This window comes from Harpegnathos saltator, unplaced genomic scaffold (genome assembly GCF_003227715.2).
Source record: "Harpegnathos saltator strain DR-91 unplaced genomic scaffold, Hsal_v8.6 scaffold86, whole genome shotgun sequence".
Lineage (NCBI taxonomy): Eukaryota > Metazoa > Arthropoda > Insecta > Hymenoptera > Formicidae > Harpegnathos > Harpegnathos saltator.
The window spans coordinates 17,183-42,988 of NW_020230713.1; the positions used below are offsets into that span (position 1 = coordinate 17,183).

A 25,806-nucleotide genomic window follows, 5' to 3' on the forward strand; every position below is an offset into this window, starting at 1 on the left:
TTTTATTTGTATAAAAATAATAAACAGACGCATACTTTTGTTACATCCTCTCCTTCCTTTCTTCGTGCACTTGTAAATAGGACAGGTGACAACATATTTTCTCTCGTGACAGCTTTCCATGGCTCTGTACGTTTCCCGTAAAAATTTTAGAAATCTGCTTCACACTTTGGCGACAAATAACATTACATTGGCACATAGTTTAATCGACTATGAAATACTGCAATATACAGCGCGAGAATCATCAAACCTATATAAATAAGTAATCAGTAACTTAACAACGATCACAATTGTCCGAGCGGTTTGCACTATCGTGTAATACTTCATCAACTTCATCAATGAATCACTTGATTTTGTTTTGCCATTCTTTGCTGTATTACACTGCTGCTGAGTGTTAAAAGACGGTGTCGCTGTTTTAGGTTCCGCGCACGTATGTGCTCCGACGCGATCTCTTTTGTATAGTTTGCCGGGAACCATCCTTGCACGCCTCCCACTAATTTTTCGCCATGATACCAACCGTCTGCCATTTTCCTCAATACGTTTATCACATCCCCTGTGAGAAAACATAAAATTTACTACAACTCACTTTTAAATTTCTTTTACGGAGGAGAAAAATTTTATTGGGAGAACGTTACGAAGAATGAGAAAAATTCTTAGGAAATTTATACAAAACTGAAATCTATCTTACCGTCTATCTTGTGATATTTACATGGGAATATGAATCGAGTAAACAATCATATATTACCAGGTTGTAACGATAGCTCGTCCGGTTGATTTGGCGTGTATAGGTACTTGGCCATCATTTGCGGACAGTCCCAAGATTCGTATAACGTTTCGCCAACTAATCCACGTTTCGGCGGCGAAACCGCTTCCAACCATCGTTCACGTTCCGTGTTATTTTCACATGTAAAAATGTACTCTACATGGCGACCGGAATGGTTCTCCAGGAGGGTCAAGATCATGGCGTTCCGTCCTGCAAATGGTGACTCTTCGGAAGCTGGTTCCAGAGCCAAGAGATTCCTCTTACATGCGTCTATGACAGTGTAAGACTCATCCTGAGTGCTGCAAAGCATTTCCGCTTATCGAATGAAAAAATCCAAACGAGAACGTTTAGAAAACTAGCAGAGTGCGATGTCGGCTTACTTGGATTTCAATCTCGTGACTAGAAGATAATCAGTAAATAGCAGAAGATAGAGCGGTGTCTTGTTGAATTTTTTCCCGAACGTGAGTTTGTATTCGGTGTCAGTTTTTGTCGACAATTGCACAACGGGTCCTTTTCTGACTAATTGTTTGCCTCGCAAAATTATAGGTTTAATCTTTGCTGAGTATTCTAGTTTCCTACAATACCATATACATATACAATTTATGCCTTTTACATTCATACAAATGGATGAATGTGTGTTTTAATTAGCAATAAGATACTATACCTCGCTAAGGCTTCCATTTCAGTTTCTTGAGCGGCTGTCCGAGCACCTTCGTTGCATTCGGCAACGACGTTGCTTAGACTCGATAAAACTTGTTCCCAAGACGCTCTATCCAAACTTCCCATCGATAATTTGGAAACGATCGCGTCGGCTAATAAGGGTAGTCTACGCAAAAAATTTATCGACATGTGAATGATTTATACCATTAATTTTCACCATCATATCATAATCATTATAAAATAAGATTTAATAGAGTAAATTAGATCGATTCAAACGATGACTTCGATAAAATAAAAGCTTTTTTTCTAGATATGATATTTCTTCGATTTTTGTGTTGTATCAGAGACACATGTACCTTGTAACACGTTGCATCGGCAGCATCAGGAAGGAATGTAACGAAAGATTTTGGCACGCCGGCCGCATCTCTATGCGCTTAACAGCCTCCAAGAACTTTGCACCTTTCCGAGCTCTGCGATCAAAACGATATAGGTGGTTATTTATATCGCTAACAAGGAGTACAAGTGACAATTACTCTACTGGAATAAAAAGTGAAACGTTTACTGATTTTACTTACTTGAGATCTTTCAGGGTGATGTCTATGCTGACTTGATTCGAGCAGTAAGCCACGTAAGTGGCCTGATACTTCTCAGCATGCTTGATCAAAACGTCCGACAAACCCGGTAACATTGGATCCTCTCTCCACACGGCTTCCAATTCGGCCAGGAACGTTTGCGACGCCGACAACACGCTCGTCACTCCGCCGAACAATTTCTTCATCTCAATCGGCGTAAGGATCTCGTGTATCAGCGCATGGTTATTGAGGAACTCGTTCTCTAGGACTCGCAGGGAATTTAAGTATGACGCTTCAGAGGTGAGGATTTCAAACTTCGCCTCTTGAATTTTCTTCTCCTCTGGTGTCAGCCTCTCTAATTATCGCAAGTAGCTTTTTTTTATTAGATTATCTATAGTTTCTTATTTCCGACATATTTCTTTATACAAACGTATATACGTTTATATTTTTCAAAAGCAAATATATTCAATACTTTCTACTCACCTAATAGACCGCTGTGTATCACTTGCGGGGTATGACACCAGAGCATTCTCTGTCCTAATCTGGCTAAATCTGCCGGAGCAGGACTTTTCTTCCACATTGTATTTTCTACCTGTGAGAGAAAAGTTACATGCACATGAAAAAGAGACCAATTAAATGCTGTACTTTAGCGAAACGTGTCACCTCGATGTGGATACTTATATTAAAGGTGTAATAAGCGAGAAGAAATTACCTCTTCGTAGCCTTCGGAATCCGATTCGAAAGCGACACGAGCCACCGCAGCCGCGTAAAACTGGTAGAGAGGTTCTTGATCGGCGAGCACACTGTAATGATCTGAAACAGCGGTGGGATGATATTTTCTCGACAAGGATTCTTTCACGCGCAACAAACACAAGAACGATCAAGCATCAGCGAGCGTGCACCGGGATCGTAAATTCCGGTGCGTACGTTAATTAATTATGAGGAAGTATCCTTAATCTCGTGAAAGTGCGAGCGAACTTTTTATGCGTCGCTGGATAAGTAGCATTCTTAGCTGCGTGTGCGAAAATACTAGCTCGATATTTGACCCATGAGAATCGCTAAATTAAGCCACTATGCCTCGTAATAAAATCGCCTTGCTTTCACAGAAACTTCTTAAAGACTTTCCTCGTTTGTTCTCGTTATAATGCGCGTGATTGTTTTATCTTTGATTCAAATACTATTTCCAAATTTGATACATATATGAAAATTATTTACCATCGTGATATCACACTGTTTGTTATTCATAACTTAATTGCAATTTAGACACCTCGGTACGAGCGTCGACTTTAATCGACAGTCGCCAAATATATAATTACAACATTTGTTACAACTATTGTAAACAACGAAATGCGGGTTTCTATTATGTAGTTTCGTACTTCAAAATTTATTTTTAACCAAGCTTTTTTTTAAATTTAATCTGTTTCTTCTTTGTGTTTATTTGGTTTATATTTATATATATATTTATTATAGTTTCTATAATTCGTAATTTTTTAATTGAACTTTAAAAATTATTTTCTTTTTCTATTAAAAGGAAATTATATACATTGATAATATTTTATTATAAAACATGTCCCTGGCCGTCAAATAACATTATATGGTGCCGTATTGAAAAAGTTAATTTAAAAAGTCACTAATTTAATTGATACTACTTTTCACCAAGTTGAAAATGAAATTAAACATACAACAAAAACTGTCGCAAACTCACCGATACCAGTGACGAGAGATCTTGAAGAGTCGTCGCTGCTGCTACCCATGTATTGGCTGTTTGTGTAAATCGCCTCCTTGGCGATTCCGTTGTTATTGTCAGCAGTGCCACAAACGTCACTTCTCCCATTTTCATCGACATAAAATGTGGACGGGCTGGCGAAACTTTTCCTAAAACGCCTGCGGAAGTTGAAGTATTTCCCGATATCGACATGATGATGATGATGATGCTCAGATTGTTCCTTTTCGTCGAAGCACTCCTCCACGGATGTTCTTCTCCTAATTCTGCCGAGGCTGCCCTTCGTAATGCTCCAAGTCCTGCGCAACATTTTTACCCTTCTACCAAGAGATTGAGTTAAACTGGCCTCTCGCGGTGGTGGTGGAGTCGGTCTCGTAGGACATTCCATATAAGTGTTGATCACACAATCGCCATCACTTGCATGCCGTCGTGGATGCTGACGCTTATCGGCAGCTTCGCTCGTTCCTTCCGAGTCGGAGCTAAAGTCATCCTGCTGGCAGGAGTACAGGCTCTCGTACGTGCTATCATCGGAAGCGCTGTCTATTCGACAGAAAGATCAATTAGATCAAGGATTAAAGTACCAAGCATATGGTATTACCATGCTAAAAAAGTTATCGAGTAATTATCGTATTCTAAGCGTAGAATTCTTTGTGATTTGAGGAAGGAGATTAAGGAGATTTACTTTAACAGAATGAAAGAATTCTACGATTCTGTAATTGAACTTTACTCGCGTTCGGTCGCTGTGAGCTTTCGTGAAATTATAAAAATTATATATAAATATACGCGACGAGTAGCATGATATCGCATCAAGTGTCTCAGTATTAGGCATCATTTTCCTTCCAATTTATATATTTCTCAACAAGCTGGTCGAGTCTTTGCGATTTAAAGCAGCAGGCGACGTGCGTCCACGGCAGACCTTCATGCACATAACAGGATGTTTCTTGAGTGTCCACGTCCTCGTCGAGATTTACGACGCGCAGCTGCACTAGGCCCTGGGTCCTGCACGGCGGATCCTCTTCGTCGCGGTTCATCGATCGCCATTCCTCGGCGATCCGATCGGGCTCGCCGATGAGAAGCACCGATCCGCCTCCCAGACTAACGGCCACTTGAAATCATCCGGTTTCAGGGTCAGTTGCATGTTGCCGTGTTCAGATGCCGAAGGCACGCGCACACGCCCACACACGTTGGACCGGCACGGAGGGCACACCGGGCGAGAGAGGCGAAAGACAACACACGGCAGAGGCAAATATGCGCGCGAGGTGGTGAGTCAAATATGGCGTGTACGAGGACGACGAAATCCGCTCGACTCGCGGGATTGTTCGCGTCATCCATTTCATTTCCATCGGAAACTTTCGTTTCTTCGTCGCGACTACCCGTTAACGGCCGATCGGCGATCGATGTTTTATGTAAGGATCATTATGCGCGAGACGACGTCATCGAACGCTCCAAGCCATGAGAAATCGTACGGGTGATTCCGGGATGAAGCCGAACCGGTCATAGAGCACTTACGACGATTCATTTGTGTATGAGAAATTGTGACGAACGCTGCTAACCAGTTTCCTCGGGAGGAAAGGGAGAGCACCTCGCGAGAACGCATCTTATCGTCTCCTTTCGTCTCACTGAAGAAAGTAGAAACTCTAATTACTCTTTCAGACTGACAGAATTCAAGCTGCTCTTTCAAGACCGAAGATGAATCGTCGTATGTTAATTTACGCCAATCACAACCGACGCAAAATAAGACGCGAGTCTCGGTAAATTGAGCTGTTATCATGCGATCATCATGGGTGTACCGGTGGAATCCAATAAAATCATCTGAATTGGCGAATGAAACACGAACAGATACGAGGATCTCGTCGGGACGCTCGGAGCGCGCTCGTCTTCGTTTGAGAGAAACCAGTCGGCCGCCAAAACCAGTTAACGATACGACGATGAATCCAATCGAGGGGTAATCACGAACCGAGCGAACGGAGCAACTAACGAAGAAGCTATCCGCGGCGCGGCGATGCGAGTTTAACGACAATTGACGGATCAAGGACATCCGTGGACTCCTTTGCGACTTCGACTGCCATTGTTCTCGCGCGTCTGTCTGAAATTTGACGTTCCGCGGTCGCGAAAGTGTGCGGGCAAGTGGCGTGACAACGACGACGACGACGACGACGACGACGACGACGACGACGACGACGACGACGACGACGACGACGACGACGACGACGACGACGACGACGACGACGACGACGACGACGACGACGAAGACAGGCCCTCTTCGTCTTACCTTGAGTATTGGGTCGTCGAGAAAACTTCTTCAGTGTCTCTCTCATCTCTACATTTCGTCGGCACGCAGCAACACCAGGCAAACGCGAAGCGTCCGCGAAGAGACCGCGCGTACCGCGACGTGACGTACTCTTGGAGAACAAGCAAAGAATGTGCTTTCTTTTTCTTCCCTTTTACTTCCTACTGCTATCTTCCTCTTCTTCTTCTCGCAATCTGGCTAGCGAGAACACGAGATCGCGAGAGGTACCACACGATACAGCTCACGGCTCGGCCGTGACTGACAATGAGAGCGCGCAATTGGCGCTTTCACCTCGAGCGCTCGTTTCTTAGGGGGCTCTCACACCATCTTTTTAAGGCACCTTTCATACAAGATGCAGGTGTGCCCGAGCACCTGGGCTGGGGTTTGGATAATTCAGACGACAGCAGAAGCTCTCAGCTATTTAAATCCGTTGTCGAGGCTCCCCGAGGAAGCTCCAAACTTCGTCTCTCGCTGAGATTCCAATTGGCTTCCGGTGAAGGATTTCGAAATTTCTTTCTCAAGAACTTCTCTATCGAAAGCCGAACGACAGCAAAGAGCTAGGAAGCAAGTATGCGCATTGAATATTTCCTTTTTCCAAACGTGCAGTTAACGGATTGATGAGATGCTATTAAGACATAACATGAAAGCTTTCATTATCGCGCGCATCGAGCGTGCCGGACAATGAGCTTACGATCCGCAGTCGGTCGTTAATACATATTCGAGGCAATGACCGGACGAAATGAAATCGCTTCTCCATAAAACGGGACACTCCGGGCACACAGACAGTGTGTTTTCAGTTTCTTGCGACGGTGGCCATGGCGCACGATCGAGAGCCAGCAGCCAGACTCGTGGAATTCCTCGCTATCATTACTTCGTTTTTCACACGGCAACGCAGTTATCCACTGTGAATCTCGATTTAATGGCGAGTTTCTACCTCGTATCGGAGTCTCAGGCGCGATCTTGTACAGCTATTTTCCAATTTCTGCGTGTAATCCGCTGTTTCACGCACGACGGCGCTTCGCCGTCCGTCCTTTACGCGCGGCACGTTTCTCTCTCTCTCTCTCTCTCTCTCTCTCTCTCTCTCTCTCTCTCTCTCTCTCTCTCTCTCTCTCTCTCTCTCTCTCTCTCTCTCTCTCTCCTCTCTCTCTCTCTCTCTCTCTCTCTCTCTCTCTGCCTGGAAAAGTGCATTTTTGCATCATCGCGCCGCGACGAAACTGGCCTTGCGACATCTCCTCGTCCATCGAATGCCGGGCCCGTGCGGCGGTTTCACGACGATGAGGAGAGAAAGAGAAAAAGGCAAGATTATGCACGCAAGTGCGTGCGCGTTACGTGATCCGTCCGTCGCAAGAACACGTGTGACGAGCAAGTCACTTTTACCTGACTACACGACTACGTGATCATCCTTACTGATAGCGCGATACAATACATTCACGTGCGAGCTACGTCGTCGTCTCGTCCGAGAATGGAGTGCCGTCTTTGGCGTACGACGTGTTTATTCATAAATTCGTTTTCTCTTTCTCTCTCCTCTTCTGGAGCTCCTCGCCGCCGCTCGAGCCGAATAAAAACATATTAAATTGCGGTTCTCATCCGACGACAAGTTACGTGATCACCCTGCGGAATTCCTATATGTTCCTCGGACAAGCAATTAATGCACTCGACATGGAGAAATCGTCGTCGCGGTCAGGTCGCTCTCGCGACTTCGGCTCATACTTGAGTCACATAAACATTCCGATCACGTGGCGATGCAGCGGAACTCGGAATTAATGGAGAATAGGCGCTCTGCCGTGGTCTCCTCGACCTCGCGCGCGGCCTTGTCTTTCAATTACACTAAAGGCGGCACGGTGGTGTACACGTCAAGTCGATTACACCGCCCACCGTCCTTCGGATACGGCGACGCGTGTAAACGACGGCGATCGCGGATTTACCGCGCGCTCCTCGCCGCGCCGATCTGTGGAATCGCGCGCGTGAGACGCGAGAAACGCTTTCGCGGCCGTGACACTGTTGAGGCATACGCTTGCCGAGTGTACACAGCGCGGGCAGTGATCGTTCTCGAGCGGAGACGTGCCGACTTGTTTCTGGCTATGCTAATTTCCGTCGGCGGTGCCAACGACTCGGGAATCCCGAGGACACATGCGAGACGCTCGGAAGCTCCGCGGATCTAGCGGCGTATTGGAAAATCAATATCGTCATCGGGGCTTTCTCGGGTGTAATTATATAGACCGGTGACTTGCGAAAACGCGCAACGTCTCGAAGATGCTGATATTCTCACGCCTTGGCAAACGTCGATCCGCCGATATTTAGCCAGCTGCGTATCCCTGACGACGTTATCTCGAGAGAAGAATCTTCATAGTCGATGCCGCTCCGTTTGTCGATTCTCTGCGAGTAGAATGAACGGAAGCTGAATTCGCGCGAGGGGATGACGAATCTTAATTCGCATGCCCGCGCTAACATTAAATTAATGCGCCGTGTACATCGCGGTGATTCGTCGGGAATCGCGATAGGAGGTCGTCTCGAAAATATCACAACCACCACGCGAGTCACGGCACGTCGTATCTTACCGTACACGCGACTTGTACAACGCCGATGATTGTAGCGGTAATCCTTCAAGGAAACAACCGTGTGTGAGTATTCTTAGCTACATTACGTTACCAGACGCGTTACCTAATGGCAAAATTTCTATTGTCGAACTCACCGGCGTTCGCGACGTCAAGAGTCGCCCGTGTCGTAGCCTTCATATTCCTGCGGGATCTTCTGGAACGTTGTTTCCGAGTCTTTCGCGACCATCGCTGAATGAGCTTCTTGCCCGACGCGGCTTGCCCTTCGCTCTCTTTTTCACTGCAACAACATCGAGTGTAACGGTTACTTTTATCTATCATCGTCAGCGCTACAATTACCCGAGCTGTAATAGTATCGCATTAATCACGTTTTAACTACTCATTCATCATCGGATGGAATGCACTGATAACGATCGCGACATTAATGACGTCGGGTCGACGTCGCTTTTAATCGCTCTGCCCAACTATTGTAGCGAGCAACCGGCGTTATGTTTTCGCAAACACCTGCGGCGAATCGTCCCCGATATTCTTCGCGCGCGCGCGCGCGCGCGCGTGTGTGTGTGTGTGTGTGTGTGTGTGTGTGTGTGTGTGTGTGTGTGTGTGTGGTTAACGATTTAACAATGATGAATCGCTTGTCCGAGAAGTCGATTAATCGCATTGTTTTCAATTTTGCTCTGTTATCGCCCGCTAACCCGAAGTGACAGAGAAAATAATGTAGTTTGAAAGCAGACCTTATCGCGCTTCAAGACCACACGCGCCAAGCGAATTCCTATCGCGTCAATACGCACATGTATACTTCCTACTTGAAGAAATATCGTACATACTTTCGTCGTACTTTAAACATTACAAATATCATGGCTTTTCGCATTGCTTTCCTTCGGCCGATATCGCGCTCACCGTAGATCATTCTCCTGACAACGCGAGACGCTCGAGACGTCTTCCACGTCCTCCCACTCGGATTCCTTGCCGTTCGTCGAGGGCAATCCGAAGACACAGCCGGGTGTGGAGCCGGCGTAAAGGCTATTGACGCGCTCCTCGGCTGGCTCCGGCAGGCCGACGTCGTCATACACATCTAGCTCGTCCCGTTCTTCCTCGCCCAGATCGGCCTCGTCCACTTTGGAATATTCATTGTTCATCGTAAAATACCGATCGTCGCTCGAAGCGAACAGCGACGCCTCCGCGCGACCCCTCGAAGTCGCTCGTAACTCCACGAGCGGTTGCTGCTCCTTGTTCGACTCTTCGTCGACAGCCTTGGAAACGGACTGATTATTCTTCTCCACGGCAGAGTTGTCCCGTTTAAAAGCGGCTGGCATCACGTCGTCGTAGATCTCCTCGCAGTCGTTGCTGATGACAGCGAGCTTTTCGTCCTCGCGAATCTTCGGTGGACCCACGTCGTCGTAGTCGGATTCCTGACAAGGATTTCATTAGTCCGTGCATGTTCTCTTAATTTGCAGAAGCGTGCAGAATTTATGTGACACCTGTGTGGTGATGGACGAGTTGGAAGCATCGTGACTTGTTGACTCTCGATATGGAAGGGTGTCGGATATGTACGCGAAAGCGAAATTTCAGATGGTGCAAATCGAATTACGCGTTGTCCGTGACAGCCCATTTCTGTCTTGAATTTTTGCAAGCGCGCAGCGCGAATCGATTATTCGGCATTCCATTTCACCTTCGTTAACGACGGTTAGCCAATCGCTGATGCATTCGGCTATCGCGTGAGAGTTGAGTCTAACTGCAAATACCTATTCTGATCACGAATGTGTAATACGAGCTATCAAGCTGCAATAAGAGTCTCACGATATTGTTTCTTGGGAATCGCGTTTTTGGTGTTTTCGCATATGCGAATAGAATTTTTTGAACGATTGCGTTCAGCAAAATAAAAGGCATCCTTCTCAAAGCGGTCGGTCGGATTTACAAATTGAAACATGTTGCGAAACTTTTAATAGACGAAACGCGCGATGCATGCGCGGATTTCCATAGATTAGAGAGCAAAATTTCATTTTATCGGAGCTCATTATAACGGAATCCGCATGCATATGATGATTCGTACCGCTTGAGCGACGAAGTTTGACGGGCCGACGTCGTCGTATTCCTCGCTGTCGACGTCCTCCTCGTTTTCGTTCGTCGTGCTGGCACGAGTGTCATGCTTGTCACTTGGAAAAGTCTTGGCCCGGTGATTGCTCCACAGAAAGCTGCTGTTGACTTGCGGCAGTGCTCGGGGGCAGGACTGGCAGACCTGCTCGTATGTCTCACCTTCTGGCGGATCGGCCTGATTCTCGATCGCGATTTTCACCATCTGGCCGGTCTCCAAAACTTTCGCCGCCTGTGACTGCTGGTCGCTCGAAGATTCGCTCTTGATCTCAGCATAATGCGTGCGACCGTTCCTATCTGCATATGGGAATTTACTGTCTTTTATGGGAGAAGAATTTACCATTTAATATAATTATTAATTGTTATTTTTTTTTCGACACTTTTACAGGAAAACTTTTGCGAGTTCGACTATTGGAAAAGTGTTACACCGTTTGTCGCGTATGCTTTCAATGATAGAGACTATTCACCTCGATCGTGCATAGGTTTAAAGGTATATTTGTGCAAATCAAGCCACGTTTGTGCAAGGCGGAATTTGCATAAATACCACGACCGTGCTCGACGAAGAAATCTGGTGACGTTTCGAGAGAGCTTACCAGCGACGCTTTCGTCGGTCGATTCTCCCATGGGCTGGCTAGAGCTTACGTCGTCCATAGAGGACATTCCTGAGACGACCTTGGATCGCTCGACGTTCTCATTCCCAACCGTCGCGCGTCGCTCGTCCTTTCCAACGAGCAAAGGCAACGTAGCGCATATCTGCTGATGAGTAATCACGACGGTAGACTTGACGGTGTTCTCGTTCGAAACCAGGCTGGGGTTTGTGGCGGACGCCACGTGAACAAAGTTGCTCGGCGGCGAGATGGTCAGCTCTCTGGGCAGACTCCTGGTACTGCAGGAGTTTTGAACAGTCTTCGAGGGCGCCGGGTACAACGATCTCAGAGAGCTCAGCGAACTGCTAAGTGCGTATTTCTTCTTTAGCTTCTTCTTCTTCTTTGGCTGCTTCACCAAATGTCGCGGCACGTAGTGCAGGACGTTCTTGGCGAAGCGCTTATGCTTCTTCTTCTTCTGCCGCGACGATGCGTCGTTTTCGCCGCTTGTTGTCGACTCCGTATCCTCTTTTGAATATTTCACGTGCGTGCTTTCGTACAAATGCTCTTCCGTCGCTAGGTCGATCAAAGATTTCGATTTCGCGGCTGCGTTCAAAGTAGTTGGAGTACTTTCTTCGACTTTGTCGATACGCGATACGCGTTCGAGAGTTTTCCTCTTTGGGACTTCGGGCTCGAAATTTGAAGGCGATCTCTCCAACATGGACACTTTGCAATTTACGATATCCATCTTCTCGTAATCGCCAGAAGAGCTGGAGTCTTGTCTCTCAATAGGGTATTTTTTCTTTTCACCTTGATCTTCAACAGTGTCAGCGTCATCGCGAGAACTTTTCTCCGTTTGCGGATGCGTCAAGTTACGACTATCGCCGTTTGGAAAGTCTTTCATGCAAGATTCTTCCTTGATGGATGGACTTGGGGCAATTTCTACGGAATTTTCTATGTACTTTGTCGCATTTGCTAGCACGCTGATTTCTTCTCGTCCGGTGTTCTCGATATCGCGCTCGGTTCCGGAATTCGGTATTGCGGCGGAACAGGTCGACTGGTTCTCCGATTTCGCGGAAGAGAAGATCAGATACTTGGAGTAACTTTTCCATTGGTGACTCGCTCCGGATTTCACCTAACAGCGAAACGGGTGTAATTAGGCGGATGGCTAACTGAATCGGTTATTGCAGGTGTCACAAGAAAGATCCTTTCAGAGCAGAGGGAAAAACTCTTACAATTGCCTATTATTACATTTTTCACAAAAATATTTCCGGTCGGATATATTTGAAACGTTTTTTTGCAATAACGTGCTTTGATATATACGGCGCAATTTTTTATGGAAAAAATATATGGTTTTTCGTGGATTCGTGATTTTACGGAAAACAAGGACGCTTATATCCAGAGAAAATGACAGAGAAAAAAAAGAGCGTGAGAAGGCGTAGCTCGTTTTTCCCCGTCACTCGCATTCCGTACCTTCGTCAAACGGATGGAATGTCGGCGATATGAGGAAATCACAGTCGTCCCGCAGTAAAACAACGTATCGTGCAATAAATGTTGCTCGATATCGCTTAGGAAAAGTTTTCGCCTGTTGACTTTTGAAGGGGAGGGCTGAGTGTTTCTTTCGGATAACGATGTCGCGACAAAGGTACACGGTGGATACGACCCACCGTATACCTTTGCTTTGCTGGGTCAACGTGAATCTCATCCGATGCTGCGAGCGAACGTCACATGAGCTAACAAGCCACTCCTCCGACTATTAGCATCCTTTTGCTCGTGTACGTCCACATGTGCGTATCCCGGAGTCGCGACTCGCAAGAGAAAACATAACACTTGCTCTCTTCTTAAACTTGAAGTCATGTAAACTCCCTTGCTTCTAAATGCGAACATCCGGGTCGTGCGAGTAAGAATGATAATCGGCAAAATCTCTCGGATTTTCGTGAATTTAGAAAATTCGATCTTCCGCTTGGATGACTATTACACCATTTTAAAGATTGCGAAAAGTAGCAAACATCATTCAGTCTGTCTTATATTCTTTACGATCACAAGAAGAAAATTGAAGACATTTTTCTGACCCTAATGAATCCGTTTCATCTTTCGGTGTAATAAAAATAATTATTAGTTGTATCAAGTTACTTCACGTTTTCGATATCGACATACCTTGCAGGTCGAATGTTTGGACGAAATTTTCCCACCAATGGGCCTCTTCTCTTTGTCTGCTTTCCCCGTCTTTTCGACATTGTCGTCGTCCACGGGAAGCAACTGTAGAGGCAATCTTGTTCGCTTCAGGGCCAAACTATCGAGAGTAGCGTAGACAACTTTGTCAGAGATCAGGGCAGCCTTATGGCTATGCAGGAAACTCCGATTAGCTGTAGGCGAAGGATTCATCTCGTCCTTTTTCTACCGACTCGTTCCAATTCTTAACGTGTTCTTATCTTCAGCTATCACATCACTCATTGTTTTCTCGTTTGATCCGTGAAATCTAATGAAATACAAATGTTTCCAGCTATATTTTCTTTATCCTTCCTCTTTTCGCTTTTAAATAAATTTTATTATGTGGATATCTTTATTTGTATATATGTTATTAAAGACGAAGATTCTTCTATTTAATATAATTTTCAACAAGCAACTTTTACAGCAATTTTTACGTTAGATATCTGCGATTATCTGCATTTAGTATTAAAATCGCAATTCTGGCTCTACTCTATTCTATTCGCGACGAATATCGATGCGTCGCGCATCAGTGCGTCTGTGTGTTTTGAGATCAGAACGTAATATACGATAGAATATACAGACACAGGAAAAAGAATCATCGTTACCTCGCAATCAGACACGAAAAGGATGCAAAGAACCGCACGTCCAAACGTTTTCCGCGAAAGCACCGATAAGCGGTTTTCATGGGTGTTCTTATCAGAGTACCGCGTGCACATATGATCACGATGCTGGGTACGCGAATCGCGACTACAACGGTTGTTTATTGTACAATTCTGCGATAAGTATCTATTGCGTAATTTACAATTGTTGACGGAAGCGTCCGAGTTTTTGGAAATATCTTAAGTTTATATGACTTTGTATAATTGTCTAAGCAATTATTTGAATTTGATCGGAAGTATACGTGAGGTCATTTATTTTTGTGAGATCTAGTATTATGAATCAAGCGGATGGGCAATCGACAATCTTTTAGATAAGCGTATCAGTTTCCGGTTATGGTATTACATTATCATAGAAAATATGAAAAAGCTCGTTATAATGGTTCCTTTCTACCATCATTTTTCACATTTTCGAGTTATCTATCTGAAGAATCAGTCGTGTATATTAGATAATTTTAATCAACTGGATACGATTTAGATTATTCAGTTACTAAACGTTTTTACGATAATTGTTGAAACGAGACAATATAGCGTATTTCAAATTAAAAAAAACAATTCATACCTTTTATAAATTCCATTCACTCAAACGCCTTAATTACTCCTCAATTATGCTTGACCTCGCCTCAAACTCACGTAACATCAAAACTGCAATCACGAAGAGGTCGTCGATGTTCCGTCATTAGACAGTGTCGCACGACGGCTTACTGCTATGCCATCTGTCAACCACTCATCCGTCGTATCACATTGCGTCGTTTTGCAAACAAAAATCATAACCAGGATAAATACTGATCTGACATACACAATCTAAGTCTAAATCCTCGCGAACCTCCGCGGATATCTCATCATTAATCACTGTGTCAAGACACCCGTTACACGTGCATATTCGTATCTCGCGTATTCGCGAACGTACGTTCGTACACACGTCTGTACATCGCACGTGCGTTCACGACTACTCGGGACGAGCACGATGCGCACGCAAAACAGCGCACAATCACACGGCACAATACGCACTGATCGCGCGGATCCGACTGTGCCGCCGCGGCGATCGATAGTCGATGATCGAGCAGCACGAGTGAGCGAGGGAACGACAATCACGTGGCTGGGAGCGCAGCCCGCGTACCTGACTCGTGAGTCGTCGGCAAGACTCGCTGATCCTCGACGAGTTTGACGCCAGTGCCGTAACATGCGAATCTCCGATCCATCAATCTCTTTTTCCTTAGATGCTGACAGCTTTTTGCTCTTATTGTTAGTCTGTAGATTATGATATATATTCTGTAAAAATATTTAAATACTACTTAGAAGTTTCATTTCAGAATTATAGAAATTAAAAAAAGATATTACAGTAAAATATTACGACAAATCTTATATGTGTATTAAGTGCGCTTAGATATTTTGTACAAATCGACCAGACGTACGCTTAATTTTCCGTGGGAGATCTTTAGAAAATGTCATGTTTTGAAAGTAAGTTCACTACGCTATCTTGGAATTGAGGTGAACTAAGTAGTGAAATCACTCGATACTTGCAACAATCGACGTGACTTGTGTTCACATGAAATATCTATTGGCTTTTTCTCCATGCTTCTTGTGCGTGCACACAATTGCAATCTTCCACAGACGAATGAGTTTCCTGTAAAATATTTACTCGTCGGTAAGCAAGAGTGTTTGTGAAAGTTGCACGCGTGCTTGTTTATTACTGGCAGACACTAGTGATTTTTTTCGCGGCATTCTTTGCACGTGTATGACACCCTCTACTCAATTCCACGTACGCGCACGTGTGCGCACGCATGTATGTCCAAGCTGTACCGATACTAAGATAAAAAGAAAACACTCGCTGCACTCCATTCGATAAGATAAGTCGAATAACGTTTTATCCGATTATATTGAATTAACACTTCAAATCTAGTCTTCGCTCCCAAATTTATATTTACATGGATCGCAAAATATTCTGACTGCATAGCTAGTGAAAGTAACTTGGGCGTTTGAAAATGATTATAAGAAGAAACATGTCCAAAATCATGCCTTTTCTCTAACCGCAGAATTGCACGAAAGCGCATATATATTCGTACAGATTTCTCTTCGAATATATTTCTACTGGTGAACACGTACTTTCTGTATTAAATGTTTGCAGCGTAGTGTTTTGTAACACGGCGCATCGCTCCGCGATGGAGGATGCGAGAGGCGAAAGAAATGCGCACAGCTATAACACCGTGTCGCCCCCTTCGTGTCCGACCGTGTTCGACTCCTTTGAAGCAATTCAACAGTGATTCCGCATTCTTTCGTGGGTTTCTCCGTTTCGTTCTCGTGCTAGTTTTCATAATCTAACGCTCATGCCTCTCGTGTATATGTAATACGATAATTCCTTTATGCATTGTGCGCACAAGGCGTTTTCGCAATGTTTAAATTAAATCTCGTCAATTACAAAATCGGAAACTGCCGGAAATTAATCTCTCGTGTATAAGAGCTGGATACCGGAGTAATAATCCAGTGAGCCGAACGGAGTGCATTTTATACAAGAGCGTACATACATTCACACAAGCAAGATGGTGGTGATATCGTGCGTCAGAGGTGCGTCAGAATCTCTACATTCCTACGCAGGTGAATCTGGGATGCTGATGTGGCACGTTAACCCCATTCGGTCTTCCCTGAGCAACACGTTCAAGGACCGGCGAAATTGTTATTTCGCAGAAGGCTTCTCCTGCAAAGTGGAGCGAGATATTAAAATATGATAAATTCGATCGACTCATTCGTTGCGGAGGAAAAACAAAAAGACGATGAGCACACACACGTGTGCCACATTGCTCGATCGCTCTTGTTATTGTAATCTCTTGTTGTTATAATCTTGTTGCTTCACTGAACACAATGTATCGAATAACGAATAATTGTTTTAACTAAACAGTACTAAGCTAAATGGAAAAATTGAATTAGTAATTACAACGTTGTCTTTTATGCGTGCAACTCGAAATGTGATTTGCAAATATTCAACATCTTTCACTTTTTGTTACGATCGTGTTACCTAATATCAGAGATATTTTTCTAGTTTCAAGTTTACTTGGAACGCGCAATTATTACTTTGCTTACGTAGATTTTTTATTTACAGTTAGTTTGCTCGCCTTATTATCGCGTTACAGCTAATTTGGCAGAGCACTGTACAGTGAATCAATTGTAATTACGTTGCGTGGCCGTCTCTAATTACACGATCAAATTATGATACGTCAAATATGAGTTTCGTGTTTCGGTAGTCAACGTGCAGGTATAACGCTCGCGATTTTCATTTTAGACGTGAGAAGAAATATACTTTACCTTTTCTGGTATCTAAATTACATTTTGCATCGTATACACGTTTATTCTTTATAATAAAATCCCTCCCGGGATTATAATAAAATCCACAGCTTTTGCTTCTATCATAACACTTGTCGCATTCTCTTCTTTTTGTTTTTCAAAATGCATTCTACCGGTCGAATAATTTTGCAAGAACGTATGTATGTATTTTAAATCGTGTACGTCGTGATAAATGTCTCTCGAGAGGCCACTAGTCTGAGATTGTAATCTTCCGCTCCCCACCGGTGATACCGTAAGCTCATCCGCATCGGGGAAACGTGGAATCACGATTACCAGCCGCGTTGTTAGTAGTCAACTTGCAGAAGACGTTGAGTTCACTTGGAAGCGCTATCGTTCCATCAGATATCGCCTTCATATCTCTTATCCAGGTAAGTTACCTACAAAAAGAAAACAGAAAACTGAATCCCGAGAAAGGAGAAATGAGAAGTCGACGATAATTTATTCTGTGACATTAAATTCTTCCAATCTTCTAAAACATTTAAAAAAATGTTTGACTAAAGACTAAAACAAGATGATTTCATTTTGTTGAAGGAAATAAAAAGTGATGAGGATAAATAAAAGAAGAGATGGAAACAAAAATAACAATTTTATGTTATGAACTTGTTTCAAAGATTACAAATGTTCAAACAGTGTGACTTTCCGTTTCTTCTTTTAATTTATCCATACCTCGCATGAAGTTCTTTCCTTCTCAATTAACGGAAAAAATAATTAATGCACTCAACATGGGCATATAAAATTTACCAAGTCACAGAAAGGGATCACCGACTTATTGCATTTGAGCGTTATTGACGGTAACGGTGTTTCCTACGGTCTTAGAACCGGTACATCGTTCCGCGAATTGTACCGGGTGTTGCAGATCTACCGTATCAGCTCTTATTTTCAGACTTTGTCATTAATTTCAAATCTACCTTTGTAATGTAATAAAAATCGACAATTCATACATGTTAAGCTATCCCGAAGATCTCTCGAAACAGAAAAATTATTTCGTTGTCCAGACTCGTAAGTAGAATATGTATTCGATGTGTTAGTATGTACTATAAGAAAGTGTTTACACGTAACGTCCTCCGTGACAACTCATATTAAATAAGATACAAGATTGTATACATATTAACGTTTCATAATTTTTTACAAGGCGATATACGCGGCCTCGTTGAATATAAAATATAATTAATACTTGATTAAATATTCCAATTATGGATTACGAGTATTAAAATCAGCCTCGTGAAATGATTATGCTAAAAATGAAATTATATAATTTTAGTTGAGTAGAAGTTTAGTAGAAAATATAAGTTTAGAAAATCAAGATTTACACGCATACATTGCACTATACTTCAATGTAAGTGGAATAATCTAGAAATATTTTAACTTGCAAATATTGATTCATGGAATTATCTTACTATATAATGCGTCATCACATGACCAAATCCCTTATATTTTCTTTCGTATAGTCGTGTTTATCAGAATCATTATCACCTATTCAGTATTCCAACTTAATTTTCCTTAATTATAATTTTGACTGTATAACGTTATGTTGATTGAATTAGTCAGTTTGGCAACTTTTAGCTTGTCATCGCACCAATGTCGTGATGTTTTCGAATGTTAGCGGAAATTTTTATAAACGATCGCAAGAAGTTAATGTAGTCTGACCCTGACTGATAGCTATTGCGACAACTCACGAGGTGGGGATTAACGTTTTTAACTGTGCATACACTCGGTCAGTGGTCACAAAGCGCTTGGCAGTGTCTACAGCTTGCTACAAGTAACTGCAAAGATGTCTCTCGATAAGGTAATCGTAAACTTTATCTCTCGACTCGACGTGTGTTAAATAAGAACGAGTTATCTCAATGTTTGAGCGAATACCGCGCATAGAGTACGTCTACAGACTGCGCCGTCGAATTGATCGCAGCGGAAATGATCGACGAAAATCAGACGACTAACGTGGCATACAAATTTCGTTTTGCTCTCGAGTCCCGCGATCGTGCGATATTATCGTGTGCATTTCTCCGGGGAGAAATTCGGGACAACTGGTTGATCAGCGTTTAATTGGGATGCACATGTCCGAGGAAAGTCTCGGGGCTCGACTCGGTGACGAAATATTTCGATATCATTCACCGAGCGATGCAAAAACTTTAGAATCGAGAATAATGATCTTTTTCGCGGTCAATCTCTCCGATTTTAAATTTCGACAGAAGCGATTTTAGTACCGTGACTTTGCATTTTAGCGCGATGGGGCTATCGTTTCCGTTCGTATAATTTCAATGCGTAAAGTCATCGATGAATCAAAGATTGACTTTTATGAGTATCGATTATTAAGTATTTGAGTGAAGTGTTGAAAATACAGATGATCACCGTGTAGACATGAGTTTGAAACAGAAGAAACAGGCAATGCCTTGTATTGTGTAATTATTATTTGTTCATTCTATTGGAAACATCGCATCATGGATGTATTCTGTTCATATTTTCAACGCTTCATTGACAAATATTAAGAAATTCAGATATTCAGAAATAACAAAATTGAATTTTTGTCACAGCTATTTGAGGATGCTGCTGAATCTGTAAAGACTCTTACTACGCGTCCGAGTGACGAGGAACTTTTGGAAATTTATGCCCTATATAAACAAGCTACAGTTGGTGATAATGAAACATGTAAGTTGCTATCTTTATCTTGGGGCTCTACATTTAATTATGAGATGTATCTCTCTAAGGTAAATCTTAATTGATTTGCTGACAAAAATTCCGGAATTATTCATCATAAAACTTGAGAAATATAAAATTAAAATTATAATTAATATTCTTAAAATAATAGTAATTATTTTCTCTCACGTACTGGCGAGTTTAAATTTATACTTCCATCTATGTCCATATATTATTAATGTAATATAATATCATAGGTGAATCTCATTTGTGTCATGTCGTAAGTTAATTACATTATGTTGTGTTAAAATGTTCCAGCCAAGCCTGGCATGTTTGACCTGAAAGGAAAAGCAAAGTGGGAAGCTTGGAACAAGAAAAAGGGAATCGTCAAAGAAACGGCGAAGCAAGCCTACATCGATTACGTTAACAAGATATTAGACAAATACAAATAGTTTCATATAAATGGTCGCTGTTATAATCTTCTAAACATAAGAAATTGTCAATTCTATCCTTACATTTTTTCTACATATATGAGGTTATGTACGATTATGGGTATCATTTTCTTAATACATGTAATTTGTACATTTATTTTCACATAAGAATTATTTTAACATATTAATAACCTATTCGAAATAGGTTACCTACGTTCATATCTCCAAAAATCTTCTCGTAACTTAGGTAAAGTGTCTCTGAATGTCTCAACGGCGAATTTACTCCGACTTTTTTGAACGACATCAAAACCGTAATGGCAGTCTTCTTCTAGTTTTAATCGATTCTGATGGAAATGTGCAGTCATGATGCGTAGATAAAAAAATCGATTAAATTTTGAATTTCCTTCGATCGTGATGTCACTCATATCGTGAGGGCGTTACTATCGATAACGATATATCTCGATTTCGGTATATCGATAGTGACGAGGCCATTTTCGATAGTTTCGAGTATAAATTATGATTGGCAGATTCAAAATTTCAGTTGGCTGTTTGGCCGGAGTGTTCACATGTATGAGTTGCCCAAGTCGTAAGAACGTAAAAGAGTTGTGGAGTGATACTGGCGGGCTTATGGCAATTATTTATTAGTATATTCAAACGAAAATGAGTTTAAATGGTAGTTTCGTACAGTGGCGGGACTCGTCACGAAATGATTCGTACCATTTCGATGACGAATCCTTTTTCATTTCGGATAGCGAGGACGAAGACGTCGTCCATAGTTCTTTGAAGCAACGTCATTTGATCGACGAGAGCAACGAGAACGATGGCGATGTGTCATATAATGCGATGTCTACAAAGTGAGTATCGCTATGGCGAGACATTTTTGTCTCGTTAAAGTCATATTCTATGATTGTAGATATGCAAAATTAGCCCTTATGAATTTACAATGATGAAATCGTAACAGGCATTAGGATATATGTTTTCCCATGAATATACAAAAAAGAATAAACTCCATAATCTCTCTTTATCGTTTTTAACTTTATTACGTTTGTTACCTTCGGCAGAACAAAAAAATTATTAATGCACTCAAACGGTACGAGTATTCTGCTGATTGTTCTTAAGTTGGTACTATTAATGTTATATGTACAATGGATATGTTTAAACTTGTTATATTTGATATGTGATGTTCTTTGTTTGCTATAACTGAACAAAGTCCTTAAATGATTGTACAATTATATTTTACCCAATGTAATCATATATGTATAAATTGGCAATGCTGATAGTACTATCTCTCTCAATTTAACTTAATAATAATTCTATTACCACAGTTGCTTCAAAATGGATTTACTGCTGTTAACAATTAGATTAATTTAATATTAATATAATATCTAATGATAAGAATGTACAATGATATTTTGTATGTATAGAAATAGTTCCTCTGAAGTTACGCCAAGTTCGAAGAAGAATATCAGACGACTGTTTGATAAAAATAATGTAATTTCTGATGAAAGTACAAGTGATGAGGGCTTAAGAGATGAAGCTGAGAGTGATGAATATAAGACATCTTATGACAGCGATAATGGCTCAGATCCAGATTATACTAATAATAAAGACTATGGTACCCTATGCATCAATATTATCTTTCATTTCAGATATTTGTTATTAAAATAATATAACCATATCTTTACTTGACTGTATGATTTTCCATATAGATTCATCAATTTCATATTCACCACATGAAAAGAAAGGTAAAAAACGGAAGGATGTTACTCATGACAATACCAGGGAAGATATAAAAGGATTTAAATTTAACAGTTCCAGTGAATCTTTTGATGAAATTAATAAGCCCTTACATGACCATAATGAATATACAAAAAATAAAACTGAATCGAAGTTGGTTCTGGAAGATGAAGCATCTAATAATGTATCAACTATTGTACTCGACTCAGGTAATTTTACTCATTACACAAGATAGATTGATCCTTCTTAAGTTTTTTTGAGAAAATTCTTTTGATTATGGTATAACCTATAGATTCCCATTCTGGGGAAAATAGTGGGTCAGAATTAGCAGTATCTTTAGCAAAGCAAGAGATTGGTGTTGGAAATGTGGATCCATTAATGGCGCAAAAGAGGGCAATGATTACTTGCAAATTGCATTCATTGCAGGATAAGATAACAGCGACAAAAGTATAATATATTTTAATATTATTACAAAGTAATAAAATTTAACACCAAAAAATATATATATTATTTGGTTCTTAATAAAACTAAGGAAACAAATATGCAATATTGTATATACTACAAGATATGTTATAAAGATGGTTTCTTTTAGCGAATACTTGATGATGGTAAGATTGAAGTATTGGAAGATAAAGGAGAAAAATTACGTGAGACTGTGCATAAATATGAAAAAGAGGCCGAGCTATTAAAACTTGAATTGGAAAATACACCCTTGGTGCAGAATATTGATACTGAGAAAACTGTGAAGAATGAAACAAAAAAGAAATTATTTCTCATAGATGAGTCAAACCTTAGTCAAATGGATTCTTCATATTTGGATATTGATAATATAACAATGAAGCCTACTACATCCCCAGTATCAAAGAAATTGGGTAAGAAAGCGCAAGAAACGAGGGATAAGGAGCTTGCTTTAACAGTCGAACGATTACAAGATCTACATGGATCTCTCGTGGCTCGTCCATTGGAAGATGAGAAAGTCGAAGATCCAAGAGGGTTGAAAGTATCATTAATGCCACATCAACAGCATGCTCTCGCATGGCTTTTATGGAGGGAGCAGCAAAGACCTTCTGGCGGTGTTTTAGGTGAATATTGTAAAGTAATCTTTAATGTCAACTATATGATACCATTTTTTTAATTTGAATTTTTTCTTCCTGCAGCTGATGACATGGGCTTAGGCAAGACGCTAACTATGATATCTTTGATCATAGCTACTCTTGACAAGAAACATTCTATCGATGATAGTGATGATAGTGATGACAGTGATAACAAATGGAGCAAAAATAAACCTTTGCGTACGTGAAAACTCATTTCATAAGACTTATTATATTATCGAGAATCTTTGTATCTTCTACTTTCAAGTCATCAACACATAGGTGCACATAATATGAAAACAATCTGTTGGAGCAATTATGTTCGATTTCTACCCACAGGTCACGCGGGTGGCACTCTCGTAGTATGCCCGGCATCTCTATTATCGCAGTGGGAGAAAGAAGTACAGGACAAATGCAAACGTGGTCTATTGTCTGTCGAAGTATATCACGGCAGCAATCGAGAGAACATACCTGTTCGCTTAGCGAAGAATGATATCGTTATTACGACGTATAATATAGCAGCTCGAGAATTTAAAATCAATGCTACTCTATTTAAGGTATTTTGCAACGTAAAAATATTATCTGACTTTTATTAGTGGCAGATATTGAGAAATATTGAATCGTGACAAAATTTGTAGATCCACTGGAAAAGAGTGATACTCGATGAAGCTCATATGATAAGGAATCACAAGAGTCAAGCGGCCGTAGCAGTTTGCGGATTTATAGCGGCTAAACGGTGGGCACTTACTGGTACACCCATACAAAATAAGGAAGTGGATCTATATTCTATTTTGAAGTTTCTGAAGTGTACGCCTTTCGATGATCTGCGCGTATGGAAACGATGGGTGGATAATAAGAATGCTGCCGGCCATCAGAGATTGGCGACCGTTATGAAAACGTTAATGTTGCGACGAACCAAGCAAGAATTGCAATCACAAGGCTGTTTAGAGAGTTTACCCAACAAGTATATAGAGGAAGTGACAGTGAAACTTGATTCGCAGGAGCAATTGGTATACGAGAAAATTTTAGTTTACTCTCGTACTCTCTTTGCACAGTTTTTGGCTCAACGTGCTGAAAAGGATCACATGTTTGAACTTTACGGTGGAAAATATAATCAGCCAACTTTCTTGTCAAATCCGAGTAAGTTGAATATTCAATGTATCATAAGATTCCACATAAAATCTCAATATTTTCATATAAATTTTTTATTTATCCTTAATGAGTAGTATTCAAAAATTTTGATACACATACTCGGTAATTGTCTGTTTTTTAACTTACAGACAAAGAGACGCAGTTCACGAAAGCTCAGAAAAAGCTGTTGGCGATGCATGCCGACGTAAAAACACACGAAATTTTGGTACTTCTACTTAGATTACGTCAAGTCTGTTGCCATCCAGCATTAATACAGGCAATGCTCGACCAAGAGGACATGCAAATGAGCGGAATAATGAACACTGAAAATATGAATTCCAAGTTATTATCGCAAATGAGTAACATATCCCTTAATGAAGACAATTACGAGAATTCTAAGGAGGACGAAGAAATCGGTATTGACCGTAGAATAGTTCAAAATGTACTTACCACTGAGAATCGAGTATTCAACGATGATCGCGTTAGTTCTAAAGTGAGTGATAATCGTGTTCATTCAAACAAAGTTTAATAGATTTGAATCGTATGTGATTAATGCAATATACAATAATTTTTAGATGAGAACCGTACTCGATATGGTCAAGAAAATTTTACAAACGAACGACAAACTTATTATTGTTTCACAATGGGCCACTTTACTAAATGTTATAGCGTCACATTTGGAGTTTGTAGAAGGCGCTACATTTGCCAAGTTTACGGGAAATGTAGCCATTAAAGATCGGCCGGTATGTATATATAAATAATAATTCCGTTATTGACAGATATAATATCTCTTTTTCACACTTTATCTTGTTACAAAAAAGAGATGAACATTGACACATCTTTCAGGCTATAATTGATTCTTTCAACAAATCGAATTCCGATCCGAGAATCTTACTGCTATCACTTACTGCCGGAGGAGTGGGGTTGAATTTGGTAGGGGCCAACCATTTGTTATTATTTGACATTCATTGGAATCCACAATTAGAATCGCAAGCACAAGATAGAATTTACCGTTTCGGACAAAAGAAGGACGTATACATTTACAAGTGAGTGTATCACGCACAGTTTTAGCGCGTTACATCCAATTTTGTTTTAACGTCGAGCTGCTTTCGTTCCAGATTTATTTGCAGTAATACAATAGAAGAGCGCATAAAAGGTCTTCAAGAGCAAAAGCTTGCTATCGCGCAAAATGTATTAAGCGGCGATAGGAGCAAAGAGATTACAAAGCTTACGTTCAACGATCTCAAGTCGTTGTTTGCTCTTTAACTTGGCCTTTATACGACACAATACATAATATAATAATTTATTGGTTCTTTATTAATATACCACTCTTCCGAGTAT

General features: G+C 41.4%; 4 protein-coding genes across 7 annotated transcripts; 2 read left to right on the top strand and 2 right to left on the bottom strand.

The window, feature by feature from the left end:
* Positions 1-24: 24 nt before the first annotated feature.
* On the bottom strand, positions 25-15,067 carry Exn (Ephexin). 2 transcript variants are annotated; one of them, XM_025307447.1, is made up of 15 exons: positions 14,665-15,067; positions 13,393-13,714; positions 11,245-12,370; positions 10,611-10,948; positions 9,458-9,969; positions 8,698-8,840; positions 3,698-4,255; positions 2,705-2,805; positions 2,476-2,584; positions 1,996-2,347; positions 1,777-1,890; positions 1,425-1,586; positions 1,141-1,335; positions 743-1,059; positions 333-550 (listed from the first exon to the last, which is right to left on the bottom strand). In XM_025307447.1, the coding sequence occupies exons 2-15, from the start codon at positions 13,618-13,620 to the stop codon at positions 333-335; spliced, it is 4,473 nt and encodes a 1,490-aa protein (XP_025163232.1). In that variant the 5' UTR covers positions 13,621-13,714; positions 14,665-15,067. The 2 variants fall into 2 exon arrangements, with proteins under 2 accessions (XP_025163233.1, XP_025163232.1); XM_025307448.1 differs by lacking the exon at positions 14,665-15,067 and having other exon boundaries at positions 25-550; positions 13,393-13,620.
* Positions 4,251-7,051, bottom strand: LOC105188491 (uncharacterized). The gene is made up of 2 exons (XM_011149989.3): positions 5,988-7,051; positions 4,251-4,820 (listed from the first exon to the last, which is right to left on the bottom strand). The coding sequence occupies exons 1-2, from the start codon at positions 6,031-6,033 to the stop codon at positions 4,537-4,539; spliced, it is 330 nt and encodes a 109-aa protein (XP_011148291.1). The 5' UTR covers positions 6,034-7,051; the 3' UTR covers positions 4,251-4,536.
* A 2,523-nt stretch (positions 15,068-17,590) lies between the features above and the next one.
* On the top strand, positions 17,591-20,663 carry LOC105188496 (acyl-CoA-binding protein homolog 1). Of its 3 annotated transcripts, none has more exons than XM_011150000.3 (4): positions 17,591-17,809; positions 19,161-19,227; positions 19,973-20,087; positions 20,394-20,663. In XM_011150000.3, exons 2-4 carry the CDS (start codon positions 19,213-19,215, stop codon positions 20,525-20,527), a joined length of 264 nt encoding a protein of 87 aa, XP_011148302.1. In that variant the 5' UTR covers positions 17,591-17,809; positions 19,161-19,212; the 3' UTR covers positions 20,528-20,663. The 3 variants fall into 3 exon arrangements, with proteins under 3 accessions (XP_011148302.1, XP_011148299.1, XP_011148300.1); XM_011149997.3 differs by having other exon boundaries at positions 17,592-17,809; positions 19,005-19,227; XM_011149998.3 differs by having other exon boundaries at positions 17,592-17,809; positions 19,101-19,227.
* Positions 20,664-20,865: 202 nt separating this feature from the next.
* lds (transcription termination factor lodestar) lies at positions 20,866-25,744 on the top strand. The gene is made up of 12 exons (XM_011150001.2): positions 20,866-21,360; positions 21,931-22,121; positions 22,216-22,452; positions 22,536-22,690; positions 22,836-23,325; positions 23,401-23,535; positions 23,674-23,891; positions 23,973-24,474; positions 24,615-24,958; positions 25,041-25,208; positions 25,312-25,511; positions 25,584-25,744. Exons 1-12 carry the CDS (start codon positions 21,167-21,169, stop codon positions 25,729-25,731), a joined length of 2,982 nt encoding a protein of 993 aa, XP_011148303.1. The 5' UTR covers positions 20,866-21,166; the 3' UTR covers positions 25,732-25,744.
* The last annotated feature ends 62 nt before the right edge of the window (positions 25,745-25,806 follow it).

Excerpts from the sequence above, each read along its gene's own strand:
- LOC105188496 (XM_011150000.3), top strand. Across the intron at positions 20,088-20,393 it reads AGTTGGTGATAATGAAACAT|CCAAGCCTGGCATGTTTGAC; the intron begins GTAAGTTGCTAT and ends AAAATGTTCCAG.
- Exn (XM_025307448.1), bottom strand. The coding sequence starts at position 13,620 with ATGAATCCTTCGCCTACAGCTAATCGGAGTTTCCTGCATAGCCATAAG. Across the intron at positions 9,970-10,610 it reads CAAACTTCGTCGCTCAAGCG|GAATCCGACTACGACGACGT; the intron begins GTACGAATCATC and ends AATCCTTGTCAG. Across the intron at positions 2,585-2,704 it reads ATTCCGAAGGCTACGAAGAG|GTAGAAAATACAATGTGGAA; the intron begins GTAATTTCTTCT and ends TTTCTCTCACAG.
- lds (XM_011150001.2), top strand. The coding sequence starts at position 21,167 with ATGAGTTTAAATGGTAGTTTCGTACAGTGGCGGGACTCGTCACGAAAT. Across the intron at positions 22,691-22,835 it reads ATAAGATAACAGCGACAAAA|CGAATACTTGATGATGGTAA; the intron begins GTATAATATATT and ends GGTTTCTTTTAG. Across the intron at positions 23,536-23,673 it reads GAGCAAAAATAAACCTTTGC|GTCACGCGGGTGGCACTCTC; the intron begins GTACGTGAAAAC and ends TTCTACCCACAG.
- LOC105188491 (XM_011149989.3), bottom strand. The coding sequence starts at position 6,033 with ATGAGAGAGACACTGAAGAAGTTTTCTCGACGACCCAATACTCAAG. Across the intron at positions 4,821-5,987 it reads TCGACGACCCAATACTCAAG|TGGCCGTTAGTCTGGGAGGC; the intron begins GTAAGACGAAGA and ends GATGATTTCAAG.